Source organism: Grammomys surdaster, unplaced genomic scaffold (assembly GCF_004785775.1).
Source record: "Grammomys surdaster isolate TR1022 unplaced genomic scaffold, NIH_TR_1.0 270, whole genome shotgun sequence".
In the NCBI taxonomy this organism is placed as follows: Eukaryota; Metazoa; Chordata; class Mammalia; order Rodentia; family Muridae; genus Grammomys; species Grammomys surdaster.
The window spans coordinates 690291-702294 of NW_021604711.1; the positions used below are offsets into that span (position 1 = coordinate 690291).

General features: G+C 38.9%; 1 protein-coding gene across 2 annotated transcripts in view; it reads left to right on the forward strand.

The window, feature by feature from the left end:
- Positions 1 to 12004, forward strand: part of Akap10 (A-kinase anchoring protein 10) — a 64225-nt gene that overhangs the window by 23412 nt on the left and 28809 nt on the right. For both annotated transcript variants that reach the window (XM_028776522.1, XM_028776523.1), the window contains 4 exons: positions 1362 to 1446; positions 2209 to 2332; positions 5570 to 5706; positions 9550 to 9694. In XM_028776522.1, the coding sequence (XP_028632355.1) occupies positions 1362 to 1446; positions 2209 to 2332; positions 5570 to 5706; positions 9550 to 9694 (491 nt within the window). The remainder of the gene's footprint in view (positions 1 to 1361; positions 1447 to 2208; positions 2333 to 5569; positions 5707 to 9549; positions 9695 to 12004) is intronic.

The following is a 12004-nucleotide window of genomic DNA, read 5'->3' on the forward strand; positions in this document are numbered from 1 at the left end:
GGGTTTTTCTAGTGATGTATATTAGGCAGCTCTCTTTATAACTCTCACTTTTAAACTTTTAAATCCATAGTTCATTAGGTTACAGTCTTAGAAATAGTGCTGCTAATTAAAAATATTTCATTTTTCCAGAGGCAGGGGTAGGTGGATCTCTATAAATCTGAGGCTAGTCTATTCTTCAAAGAATTACAGCTAGCCAGGGTTATTACATAATGTTTGTCTCCAAAAAAAAGCTAATATGGAAACTGTCAAATTGCCCAGTAGAAGATACATTGTGTATGCTTCTGTTAGTAGTGATATAAGTTTTCCTCTGTCCTAGCTTGCTTAAGTGTATGCTATTAAATAACTCATATATATATATATATATATATATATATATATATATATATAATGTGTATACTATATATAATGTGTATATATAGTATATATATACATATATATAAAAAATTGTGGCAGCATGTATATACACATATGTATATTTATACATATATATGTATAATTGCTGAAGCAGTTTTGTGTTGATTTTTATCTACTGTCTGCTTCATTTGATAACTCACAAGTTTATGTATGTCTTCATAATCATTTTATGTTTTTTGTTATTTGTTTTTTAAATAGAAGAAAGCAGGTTGATGGCTGGGTAATAAGAGCATCGCCCACCTCTTCTTTTGGAGTCATCTGTCATGTCCTTAGTTCAATTTTTATTTGGGATGTGGGCCATTAATTGATGGTAAACTTTTAATTGTCATGCATGTCCTGACTTTTAAAAAAGCTTTTATTATTTTAAATTATGTGTGTATACATATATCTGTGTGTGGGTATGTGCAATTTGAGTTCAGGTGCCTGTTCCCTGGAGCTGGAATTATATGTGGTTATGATCTAGCTGACATGGGAGCTAGGAACCAAACTTGAGTTCTCTCTGTTAACCACTGGTCCATTTCTTGTCCTATGCCCATTTGCTTTATTTGCCTTTCATTATGTTTTGGGAACAATTTAATGTAGAGAGATGCTTGTCTTGTTCAGTGTTTTGATCTGTTTCTCATATGCATACCTCAAAAGATTTTTCTGGTCCCAGGATGTTACCTATGTTTTCTTCTCTTTCTTTTATTTAGATACTTATTTAGTTACTTATTTGGGGAGTAGTACATGTGTCACAGTAGAGGTTGGATGACAATCTATGGGAATTGGTTCTCTTCTCCTACCACATGGGTATTGAACTTGAGTCATCATTGGGTTTGGCAGCCTTTGCCAACCCTTTTAGTTCTATTGGAAACCTCATGTGTATGCCCTAACTATTATTTCCAAATTTTATTTAAAGTGGGTATAGCTTGAATTTAGTAGAAATTCAATTGCTATTTCTTTCACAGCAAAGATTTGTGGAGAAGATGGACAGGTGGATCCCAACTGTTTCGTTCTGGCACAGGCTGTAGTCTTTAGTGCAATGGAGCAAGAGTAAGTTCATACTCTCACATTAGCATTCCTGGGGATTCTGGCTCCTGGTTGGAAAATGGACTTTACTCAACTAAAAACAGTGCACTTGGATAAAGTCACTGGGGTGACTGAGACTGTGGTATATGTCTGAAGATTTCCTAGTTTAGTAATGCATGTCTTCTAATGGACATCTGACTTGTTCATGCTTTCAGTTTATGCTCTATAACTAAATGATAACAATAATAAACTGTCTCCAGACTTCTTAAGATTATTGTTGTGTGCCTTTAAAAATCTGTATGTTCATTCTTTTACTTGGTATTTATTACATGTTTTGTACAGGCCACAAGTAGATACAGTATCTGCCTTGAAAGAAGTTAGAGCTTAATAAAAGAAAGAGGCCATGTTTTTTGGTTACTGTAACACAAGGTAGTTCGTGTTAACCATCAGGAGAAAGCCACAAACTCACTGAGAGATGGTTTACAGCTGAAAGGAATCAGGAGCAGCACCTTGGGAAATAAGGTAGCCTTGACCTAAGCCTTTAAGATTTCTGGAACTAAAGCCAGGTTGTGGTGGTATATGCCTTTAATTCCAGCACTGGTCTACAGAACGAGTTCCAGGATAGCCAGGGATGGAGAAACCCTGTCTTGAAAAAAACATATTTAAAAAAAACATATTTAAAGAAATGATTGATGAGGAATAGTTTTGGAAAGAGTTATTTTTTTTTTCCAGTTATGCTCTTTCCCTGATCTTTCCCTCAAACATTTTCTTTTTGTTCATGTGCAGGCACTTTAGTGAGTTTCTGCGAAGTCACCATTTCTGTAAATACCAGATTGAAGTGCTGACCAGTGGGACTGTTTACCTGGCTGATATTCTCTTCTGTGAGTCAGCCCTCTTTTATTTTTCTGAGGTAAATTCTGCATTTTCTTTTATATTCTGCTAGAGCATTCTAGCTCCATGCTTGGGACTCTGTCTAAAGACAATGACATCAAAGAGATAACTCATTTGCAAAATGTTTGTTTAGGTTGTACTTAATGGCAAGAATACTTGAATGGCATATTTATCAGGTTAAAGAGGAAAGTCAGTATAAAATAACCCTAATTTTTAGAAAGTACTTTAGCTACACTATAATAAAATACAATATAAGTAGTAGTTTAAACTATTTTAAAGCCATAGAATTGGAGGCTGGGCTGTAGCTCAGTTGGCAGAATATCTGCCTAGTGTATACAAAGCTCTGGGTTCAGTCCCTGTCACCACATGAAACGGGGCATGGTGGTCCAAACCTGTAATTCCAGCACTCTTGAGATGGAGGCAGGAGGATCAGAAATTTAAGGTTATCCATTCTTTGCTACATAATGACTTTGAGGACAACCTGGGTTACCTCAAAAATAAATGAATAGGGGCTGGGGAGATGGCTCAGTAAACAGTGTGTGCTGCACAAGCAGGAGGACCTGAGATAGATCCATAGAGCCCATGGGAGCAGTGGCCACATCCATTAGTTTGCTCAGCAATGGGAAGTGGAGATAGGCTCTTTGGAGTCTTGGCAAGTTATCTAGAAGAGACCATGTGTCAAAAATAAGGCAGAGTGCAATAAACGAGCACATCTGCTCTCAGTCTCTCGCCTTATTACGTTCACGTGAGTACAGGGACTCCCACATACACCTCACATACATACTGAATAAAAGCAAGTAAATAAAGCCATAGAATTGGCTACCTCATTCCATTGCAGTAAGTACAGACCAGATTTCAGAGGAAAGAAAGAAAAATAACGTTTCCCCATGTTCATTATTTTTATTTTAGCTAGTTGTTAGAATTTTTCAGTATAATATTTGAAGCAAACTGTGAATCTGTTAATCTGTTTGAGACATACATGATATTTTCCAACATATATTCATTTGATTAAAGTCTTTTTAAAACATTTTTGCTGCCATATATAAAACACATAATAATGAACTTCATTATGACAAACTCATAGATTATACATAATGTATTTTGAATATATTCACAAATACCTTGTTATCTATCCTCCTAATTCCCTTCTTTTCTCAACTTGCCTCCTCCCCTATTTCTTCCTTCCTTCCTTTCTTCTTTCCTTCCTTCCTTTCTTTTTTCCTTTTTTTTTTTTTGTGAATGTGTGTCTGTTCCTTAGTGAGTTTCATTAGAGTTGTTTACAAAAGCATGGACACCCTACCATTGACTTTACCAGTGATGATGTGTCTCCCTGCATCCATCACTAACTTTGTGTAAATCCTTAAGGAGTTCCGTAGCCCTATGAGCCCTTCCCCTTCCTAAACAAGGTTGTTGATGGGCCCAGTTTGTGGAGGTCTTTGCAGGTAATCACAGCTGCTGTGAGTTCAGTCGGGGAACAGCCACAGTGTACCTGGAACTTAGTGTTGTACATCACTCGTCCTCTTCTTCCAGCTCTTAAATTCTTAATTCTTTCTGACTCTTCCTCCATGATATTTCTTGAGCCATGGAGGAGCGATACAGATGTCCCATTAATAGTTGTACATTCATCAGTTATTTATGGGATCTCTGCAGTCACCACTAATCACTGCAAAAAGAAGCCGGACATGGTATTGCATACCTTTAATCCCAGCATTGGAGAGGCAGAGGGCCAAAGATCTCTGAGTTTAAAACTAGCCTGATCTACATAGTGAGTTCTAGGCTAGCCAAAGCTACCTAAAGAGGCTCTTTCAAAAAAAACCAAAAAAACAAAAAAAAAAACCTCTCATTAAATGTGACAATAGCTCTGTTCTATATCTATGAAAGTGTTGTCTAGAAGGCAGCTTAATAGGCACATCATATCCACTTAGCAAAACAATAGCAGTAGCTTCCTCACTAGGACTTTCTGACCTTCTCAGCTATGACCTTTTGATTGGGTTTAAAGTAACAAATGTGGATTCCTTCCTTTGAAGTGGGAATCAAATATAACCAGAAATCAGTTGGTTAGTTTTATAACAGACTTGCTACTATGGTACCAGTGGACACATCTTGCCTGGCTGGTCAGGAATGTTAAAAGTCTATAGCCACATAACAATTCTTCCCCAGCACATTGCATGGTACCTTCCAACTTACAAGGGCTAACCAGCATGGAAGACGCTTCCATTCTACTTCCAGCTTGATTTCTTTATGTCATGTGACCAAAGTGATTTCTTCAGCAGTGGGGTCTTGACATCTAGTACTAGTGAGCAAACAGCTACAATGGTAATTGCCTGTATTATTTTGAGGGCCTTGGAGGCCACTTTACACAACAGCTTGCAGGAAGATAGCCCACTATGGCACTTAGATTTGGTTTAATATGGCTTCTGGGAGCAGCATTATCCACCCACAGCAGGTAAGGCATACAGCTTTATATAATTGCCTATTAGACTTTAGCAAATGAAAATATTTGTGTTGCCTCCTTTAATCCCAGCACTTGGGAGGCAGACGCAGGCAGATTTCTGAGTTCGAGAGTTCAAGGCTAGCCTGGTCTACAGAGTGAGTTCCAGGACAGCCAGGACTACACAGAGAAACCCTGTCTCAAAAAAACAAAAAAAAAAAAAAAGAAAAAGAAAAGAAAATATTTGTGTTGCAAACAAATGACTATTATAAAGATTCCTGTGGTAGGTTCTGTTTTAACCTTTAGGAGGCCCTAGGTTCCCAGTTCCCAGTGTCACTTGGCAAAATAGCAACCTAGATGCTTGAACTGTGCCTTTTTGCAAAAGTACACTAAACATATAGTCAACTTGCTTTTCATTTTTTCCCCTTTTGTTCATACTTGAAATCAATCAATATCTGTTCAGATTGTCTTCATGGAGTGCCCATGTGTTCTTACGGAATGACAGCTGTGATTAGGTGTAAAAGAATTCATCCATTTAGCTCATTGTCATCACTCGTGAGGAAGTATGAATCCACATTTGTCTAAGTTTTGCTCCAGTGCACTGAAGTTTGCATCTCCTGGTGCAGGGTGTGGGATTTTGTTGTTATTTTTTTTACTTCCCTGTCCCCTGAGAGAATATTTAAAACTTGTCTACTTTAGGTTTCTACATGTTCCTGAAGGGTGTGGAGTGCAGGGGATCCTTTTGACTTTACTTCTAACAACATAAAAATTTTAGGTAGTGGGGGAACTGCTTCTTGTCTTACTCTTTTGTGTTTTTCTTCCTAGTACATGGAAAAAGAAGATGCAGTGAATATCTTACAATTCTGGTTAGCAGCGGATAATTTCCAGTCTCAGCTTGCTGCCAAAAAGGGCCAGTATGATGGACAGGAGGCACAGAATGATGCCATGATTTTATATGACAAGTGAGTTTGTTTGGTCAGTGTGTTCAGTAGGTGTTTTGAGTATTCACTATGCACTGTGATGATAACTTTGAATAAAGTCCATTTCTGCTGTCAAGTCCGTAGGACATAGCATAAAAGCTGATTTGGATGGGATAGATACAGAGCTCTCCAGTTGGAGAACAAAACTCCCTGCTGAGGAAATTAAAGGTTTTTTTTTTTTTTAATAGTAAGTAGGACCAAGGTGTGGTACTTAGAAGGGCTTCACAGACAGAAACTTGGTTTAGATCCTTAAGAATAAAATGAAGGGCAAAAGTAGGTCCCAGTAGCTGGAGGGAACCCAAAAGGTTCTGAACAACAGAGATCTGATCAGGACAGGACCATTGGCATGAGCTGAAAGAAACTGACCCCTTAACTTAGCTTAGGTGGCTGCTCTTCTAGAAGTCCTGAGTTCAATTTCCAGCAAAGATATCATACTCACTCATATAAAATAAAATAAGAAGAGGAGAAGGAAGAGGAAGTGGAGGTGGTGGCAGCAGTAGCAGCTTGGGGACATGGCTAAGGGTTGATTAAAAGTCTTGCCTTAAAAAAAAAAAAAAAAAGTCTTGCCTTGGGGCTGGATGGCTCAGCTGCTAAGAGCACTGCTAGTCTTCCAGAGGGCTGGGGTTCCATGCCCAGCTCATAAGCACCTGTAACTTCATTTGCAGGTGTTACCCAGGGGACCTGATGTCCTCTGGGTTCTTATGGCACAAAGCTTGTATGTGATGCACAGATATCCATGTAGGCAAAACATTCATACACATAAAATAGTAATAATAAAGTACATATATAGTCTTTAAACAAAAAAAAAAAAAGAAAGAAAGAAAAGGAAGAAACCCTGCCTCAAAGAAAGAAGATGAGCCATCAAGGAAGACTCTGAGCATCAACCTGTGACTTCCACACATTTATGTTCACATATGCATGCTCACTTGCACATACACATGAGACTGTGCATACATACATACATGAAAAGAGGAAGAAAAAGGATCGATTGACATTTTCCAGGCAAGCAGGGAAATGTGGCACTTAGCTAGGACCAAGATGGAAAGGGCTTACAGAGTCCAGTGGAAGAGCCTGTGTTAGGAACCAGCACTGGGTCCACCATCGCTAGTAGAAAAGGAAAGAGGACTTGAGTTTGGGAAATAAAAATGTTTCTAGAGCGCAATAGGACATACACTAAAATAATTGGAATATACTGGAAAGGGTGTAGATGTATCATACCTTTGATCTGCATTGATAATAAACAGGGTTTTTGTTTTGTTTTTATGTTTTTTGTTTTTTCTTTAAGTAATTTTGGGTTTTGTCTTTGGTGCTAGGAATTGAACCCATGGCCTTGTACATGCTAAGTATGTCCTCTACCTCTGGATTACAGCAGTCAATTTCTCATTAGTTTTCACCAAAGACAAGAAGTTTGAAAATAAAATATAACTAAAACATCTGCTCAGGCAAATAAGACTGTAACTAGCTCTGTCACCACAGTCTTGTTGCCTGGCTAAATTCAATTTATTCTTTACACTTGTCTTTTTTTTTTGTGAGAAAATTATTTATATCCATAGACAGTTGTAAAGGGGTGACTTGGGGATTAAAAGAGCTCCACAAGCCTGGGGGCTGGAGAGGTGATTCTGCAACTAAGAGCACTTGTTCTTCAGAGGACTCAGTTTCTGCTTCCATCACCGTGTCAGGCACCTCAAAACCATGTGTATCTCTAGGGGATCTGACTAACACCCTCTTCTGGCTTAAGGGCCAACTGTACGTACATTTTGCACATTCAAACAGACAACACATGCACACATTAAAAAAATAATAAAAGCAAGAACTCTGTGATGTCAGAGTGAAAGGGGAAGGAATGTCTAGACTAGTGGATGCTAAACATGGAACTGCAGGTTTGCATCAAGCTGTCTGCATAATGTTCATCTACAAAGGACTGGTGAGATGTCTCACTGGTTAAGAGCAACAGTTATTCTTCCTGAGTTCAGGTCCCAGCATGTTACAGCCCGTTCTGCCCCACGTTTTGGGGTCACTTTGTCCCGGCTGAGCTCCTGCTCCAGTCTGCGGGTCAGGGTCTAGCAAGAGAGAGAGTGGGGGGTGGAAGGGCAAGAGACTCGAAGAATGGAGACAAGACAGAGGGTCTGTTCAAGTCCCCTTTTTATTGAAAGGAAATCCTGGGTATATATAAGCATAAGCAGGGGAACACAGCTGAAGACACTTTACCACATGTGCCTTGCAGCTGGGGGCACTAAACAACAAAACAAGATACGTGAGAAAAATAAGATGTTTATCAGAGTGTCCTCAGCTGTTGTAGGCTGTTGAAAACAAGTCTCTTGTCAGGGTCTATGGCCTGAGATGGCTGCAAAGATGATAGCCGCTTTCGGCTAGGAGTCGGCTCCCAACACCAGCACCCACATTGTGGTTCACATCCATCTATAACTGCTGTTCCAGGGATACAAGGACCAGGCACCTACACTGTGCACAGACACTTTTGCAGGCAAAACACCCAACACATAAATAAGATAAATCTTTAAGAACTTTAATCTAGGACCTTGTTTAAAATTCGCTTCCAGTCCTGTGTATTAGATTCTGATTTAGCATGTTTGATGGGGAGACTTGGGAATGCTTATTCTTTTGAAAACATTCTAGATGATTCTGATGAATAATCAGATTAAGCATCTAGTCTGGCTTTTCTGTTTTGAAGGTAAGGAACTAAGTCCCGTGAAGAACATTGTTTCTCAGTCAGTCATGGGGCAAGTTGGTAGTGGACCTCGATCAGATCTAGTTCTTCATGTTTAGTCCAGGGCTCATCCTGCTGTGGTGGGTTAGTGGGAGGTATTGGGTAAAGAGTGATGGCTGTTGGCAGTGGGAAGAATGCATATTTGAAGCTTTGTCTGGGTGCCTGGAAATGAAACTCATTTAAGAGTACTTGTTAACTCCTTTCCTATAGCACAGGAGAAGTGCTTTTTAGTATGGGAAGACTGATGAAGAGAGAGCAGTTTGTGAACACTGGAGCAGAGCAGTGGCCCAGGCTCCACCCAGTCCAGGCTGGAGCACAGTAACTGCTCAGAGCAGACCTGTTTTCTTTCACCTTGGAAGTCATTTTCCCAAGACTGGTGTCCTATGGGTGCTACTATTTTGTTAGTTAGTTGTCGGGTTGGACTTTCTCCTTTCCTGTTTGTTTATCCCTCTGTTTCCTGTATGTATCACTACCCCTTCTGTGTATCTGTCACAGATGGAGACAGACAGCTCTAAAGTATGTGAAAGTTTTCTTTCCCTGGTTTTATTGCTTTTTTTTGTATGTATAATCAAAGTACCAAACATTAGTTGCACTATATCCCATTGTGTTCAAACTCTTAGGTGTTTTCATCAACTACTTTTTCTTTTTGCTCTAAATCATCTGCAGGTCCTCTAAGGTAACTCCAGTTAAATCTATCTACTTTACCTTTAATACTATTTGTTTTGGATTCTCATGTGTTTATTACAATTCTTTGTAGTTGTGGTGGTGTGTCTCACTGTTAACTTGTGCACAAATCTTTGTTACTCTTTTCAGGGAAAATGATAGGGTCTGAGTAAGAAATTTTCTTACAAACTACTCTTAAGTAGCTACAGAGTTGGCTAGGTAAGAACTGAAGATGTTTGGAAGACAGGTGAGAAGCAGTAGGTTTTCTAGAGGATGTGAGAATCAGTAAAAGGTTACTTAATAGCACTTTCCTTACCTGGTTCTGCAGTTGAAGGTCTGAAGTGGAATCACTTACCCCAGATTAAGAGTGTGTGTAAGTATAGACAGCTGTTTAACCTTGTGTGTAATTTGGTTATACTTCAAATCTCTTGCCATAGGTACTTTTCCCTCCAAGCTACACACCCTCTAGGATTTGATGATGTTGTGAGATTAGAAATTGAATCTAATATCTGCAGGGAAGGTGGACCACTTCCTAACTGTTTTACAACTCCATTACGTCAGGCTTGGACAACCATGGAGAAGGTAACCAAGATCTTCAAATATTAAACTATGAGAAGTTTTACTTGTGGAACTCTGAAAATACAATGTATAACAATTGTGGGAAATTGAAATGGTACAGCATACTGATTAAGAACAGATACTTTAATCTTGACTTGGTGTGTATTAACCTTACTTCTGTAGGCTAAATGGCCCAGGCTGTTACTGAATTTCTAATATCATTTCTTCATCTGTAAAATAGAAATATCATCAAAGTTATACAGTATTAAAATAAAGTAATGATATAAAATGCTTATTATCTTAATGACCATCACATTAAAATATTAACTGCTAGTAGCAGTATGAGATAAAATTAATTTCTGAATAATTGGCAAATATCTATTGATTCTCAAGATTGAAATACTGATTTTATGTGCTTTGATCACTTGAGATACTAACAGTTTATTAAGTGTTAATATTTATAAATAATTTATTCTAATGAATTAGAACAGATTTATTGGGAGTTTTATTGAGTCCAAGGAAAACTCACAAGTTTATCAGTAAAACATGCCATGCTTATCCAGGTACAGAGAGATTGGCTAAGCACCTCTAAAATGCCATACACAAAGATACTAAACGTAGATGCTTGGAAGGTAGCTCAGTCAGACTTGTTAGTATCCTCAGTAGTTTCATTTCTTTTCTCTCTCTCTTACACTCTCTCTCCTCAGTAATTTCATTTCTCTCTCTTTCTTTCTCTCTCATTTTGATTTTTTTTTTTTTTTTTTTGTATTTTTGAGACAAGAGTTTTACTGGGACTCACACTGTAGTCCAGGCTGGCTGGAACTCACAGATTCACCTGCCTCTACCTCTCATAGTGCTGGGATCAAAGGGGTGTGCTGCCACCACCACCTCCTGACCCTCAGTAATTTCCTAAGAAACTAGGTATGGAGAAGTGGCTTCTGTAATCCTAGTACTGAGGACCTAGAAACTGGAGGATCCACCCAGTTGGTGAGCCCCAAGTTCAGTGAGCGACCTTGTCTTGAAAGATAAGATGAGCCTGGCGGTAGTGGCGCATGCCTTTAATCCCAGCATTTGGGAGGCAGAGGCAGGCGGATTTCTGAGTTCGAGAGTTCGAGGCTAGCCTGGTCTACAGAGTGAGTTCCAGGACAGCCAGGGCTACACAGAGAAACCCTGTCTTGAGAAAAAGAAAGAAATATTCAACAGTACTTGTTGAATATGTCACTTTACATTTTTACTTTTCTTTTTTCAAATTTAACTTTATTTATAGTTGCACACATGCACATGTGTATGTGCAAGTAGGTGTCTATGTGCAATGTACCACATGTAGATGTAAGAGGACAACACACAAGTGCCAATTCTCTGTCTCTACCATGTGTTCTGGGAACTGAACTCTGAGAACTCCTGCCAGTCCTTCTCATTGCTGTTTAATATGTCAGTGTGTGTGATCCTCAGGGACTTGGTCTCTCACTGGTCTGGAGATCAGCAATCACTCTGTACTGGCTGGATAGTCAGCCCCAGAGATTTCCTGAGCACAGGGGTATTCGCAGATGTGCACCACTAAGCATTTTTTGAGTTCTAGGAATCAACAAATCCCATATCTCCCAGCCTTAAACATTTAATCTTTCCACCTATTTGAGACTGCAGGTTGTGTGTTGTGTCAACACACCTAACTATATCTTATTTTCTTCTCCATTTTATTTCTCACTAAGTTTATATCTTTTATATTTCACCAGACCTGGACTTCCCATTAAAATCAGAAAAAAAATTTCATTTTAATTATGAAAAAGTTACTACCTTGGGTTGTTATTGATACTTGCCTTTTATAGTAATTCTTTTAAATTTAGTCCTTTTTTGTGTATATGTACATGTGCATGCATGTAGAAACCAGAGACTAATTTTGGGTGTCTTCCTCAATCACTCCTTCATCTTATCTTTCTTTCTTTTTTTTTTTTTTGGTTTTAAAGATTACCAACTATTTCCTCTCACTTGTAATGTTCATGAAAAATGGGTGGGCAACAACACTTGATTTTAGTGCCAGTGAAAACCGTACAATGCCGGGCGGTGGTGCCGCACGCCTTTAATCCCAGCACTTGGCAGAGGCAGGCAGATTTCTGAGTTCGAGAGTTCAAGGCTAGCTTGGTCTACAGAGTGAGTTCCAGGACAGCCAGGGCTACACAGAAAAACTCTGTCTCAAAAAACCAAACCAAAAAAGAAAACTGTAGAAAAAGCTAGTAGTGTAAGAGGGAGAGGTCCAAGTGTTGCTGTTAATGATAGGCTTGTAGGTAAAGCCATTCACAGAAGCCTTACTGGATGTATTTGACTTTCGTCTTTAAA